We start from the raw sequence: 2,628 nt of genomic DNA on the forward strand, positions 1-2,628 counted from the left end.
TCAAAAAAAAAAAAAAAAAAATCTCCGCATTCTGATCTGATTTTGTTGTTCCCCTCCTTTCCTGCTACCTTGTCTGGCATGGAAGGCAGAGTAATGATTTGATAGGTCACTTCCTGGATTGGGTGAAGATTGGGAACTCTTTGTTTTGCTTTTAAATTTTACACACAAATACAAAGAGGGGAAGGATTGGGATCCCTTAATTACTGGTTGCTCAAATACCTTTTATCTAAGCATTGTCAGAAGAAAGAAGAGAGTTGTCAGGTAAGCCCAGACTTAAGTGGGTCAATAAATTCTGATGCCTCTGATGTCTTTGGCCTGTGGTCTTTTCGTTTTTTCTTTTCTTTTTTTTAAAGGGATCTGCTGAATTGGTGTAATAGGATTGCCCATAGCTTTGACAGTTCATCTTTATCAGCATCATTAAATATTTTTCAAGAGGTAAGATATAGTTTTCCAGTCTTTTTTCTTTTGATTCTGTAAGGCTGTTGACTTCCATTGTTGTTTTCTGTCTTTTGATTGCCATCAGACTTTTCTCTTTTTTCCAAGTATGGTTTTTGTTTTTTTTTTTTTAATTTTTATTTTTTTGAGACGAAGTCTCGCTCTTGTCTCCCAGGCTGGAGTGCAATGGCACGATCTCGGCTCACTGCAACCTCCGCCTCCTGAGTTCCAGCGATTCTCCTGCCTCAGCCTCCCAAGTAGCTGGGATTACAGGCACCTGCCACCACGCCTGGCTGATTTTTGTATTTTTAGTAGAGATGGGGTTTCACCATGTTGGCCAGGCTGGTGTTGAGCTCCTGACCTCAGGTAATCCACCGGCCTCGGCCTCCCAAAGTGCTGGGATTACAGGTGTGAGCCACTGTGCCTGGCCTGGTTTGTTATTCTTAGCTAGTTAAAACTCAACTAAAGTGGCATTAAAGCTAATTGAATGTAATACATGTTTTATGGTTTTTGAAACAAATTATTATTTCAAAAGAAATATAGTTTGATATAGAGTAAAACAGATAGTGAAATTAAAGTAAAATGAAAGAAACTCCCAGGTAATAATAAAGCAATATTTGTTCCTATATGTAATTTCTTAGTCTGATAAATTTGTATCTGTCCAATCCCTCTACTTTTTTCTCAGTAGGGCTGCTTGATGTTGCTTGACTGAACCTCTTTGTAAGACACCATAAATCCAGGATGGGTTTCTAATGAGGGTGGTGGACTCTTCTGACTAATGCATCTGGGGTCCATTGTTAGTATCTCTGATGGGAGCATGTATGTGCACAGGACTTAACCATTCTAGTGGATATTATTACAGAAGACCAAATCATAGTGGTAAGGTGGAATAAGAACAAAAGGAGTTGGATGTTCTTTTAGAAGTAACTCTTTTAAACTATAGTATATACGGTAACCAGAATAATTGTTCTCTTCTACTCTAAAATATATTTCTACTGAATTTGAGACCAGCCTTTTCAAATCAGTAGTGTATATTCTTTTGAGAACTGGCAAATTGTTTTTGTCCAGGTCTTTTCCCTGCTTATTCCATCCAGACCAAATACCTTTATCAAATATCGGCTCTACTATAATTTATGTTACAGTTAATTTAACAACTCCACCTATATTTTCACATTAGACCTAAGTTGTAATTTCTCTAAGGACATTGAGAACTTTTTTTTTCCTCCAAAATATTTACAATCAAATTTGTTCAGAGGAAGATTGCTTTTGGGGACTACTGTTAGCCCTCCGTTTCTGTGAGCTCTGCATCTGTGGAGTCAACCAAACTTGGATCTAAAATATTCCATTCCTGTCCCTTAGGTGGACAGTAAAAAGTAAATAAATAAATAAATAAATAAAATATTTCAGGAAAGAAATGATGATTGTATTGAACGTGTACAGACTTTTTTCCTTGGGATTATTCCCTGGACAATACAGTGTAATAACTATATAGCTTTTGCATTGTATTAGATATTGAAAATAATCTAGAGATTTAAATAAAATAAAGAGGGTGTGAATAGGTTAAATGCAGATTCTCTGCCTTTAAAATTGTTTTTTTTTTTTTTTTTTGCTTATTTTTCTACATACTGACACGGGCCCTATGCCTTTTTTTTTGTTTGTTTTTTGAGACGGAGTCTCGCTCTGTCGCCCAGGCTGGAGTGCAGTGGCGACATCTGGGCTCATTGCAAGCTCCGCCTCCCGGGTTCCTGCCATTCTCCTACCTCAGCCTTCCCAGTAGCTGGGACTACAGGTGCCCACCACCACGCCTGGCTGATTTTTTTTTATATTTTTAGTAGAGATGGGGTTTCACCGTGTTAGCCAGGATGATGTCAATCTCCTGACCTCGTGATCTGCCCACCTCGACCTCCTAAAGTGCTGGGATTACAGGCGTGAGCCGCCGCGCCCGGTTACCCTATGCCATTTTATATAAGCAATTTGAGCATCTTCAGATTTTGGTTTCTGTGAGAGGTCCTGGAACCAATCCCCCAGGAATACGTAGGGACAACTGTATTATAATAGTAAATCCTATATTTTTATTTTTTTATTTTTTTATTTTTATTTTTTTTTTTTGAGACTGAGTCTCGCTCTGTCGCCCAGGCTGGAGTGCAGTGGCCGGATCTCAGCTCACTGCAAGCTCCGCCTCCCGGGTTTACG

General features: G+C 38.8%; 1 protein-coding gene across 1 annotated transcript in view; it reads left to right on the top strand.

Moving 5' to 3' along the window:
- MDN1 (MDN1, midasin homolog (yeast)) overlaps positions 1-2,628 on the top strand; it is a 199,369-nt gene that overhangs the window by 43,166 nt on the left and 153,575 nt on the right. The window contains exon 11 of the mRNA XM_011984463.1: positions 354-435. Within this exon, the coding sequence (XP_011839853.1) occupies positions 354-435 (82 nt within the window). The remainder of the gene's footprint in view (positions 1-353; positions 436-2,628) is intronic.

This window comes from Mandrillus leucophaeus, unplaced genomic scaffold (genome assembly GCF_000951045.1).
Source record: "Mandrillus leucophaeus isolate KB7577 unplaced genomic scaffold, Mleu.le_1.0 Scaffold268, whole genome shotgun sequence".
Lineage (NCBI taxonomy): Eukaryota > Metazoa > Chordata > Mammalia > Primates > Cercopithecidae > Mandrillus > Mandrillus leucophaeus.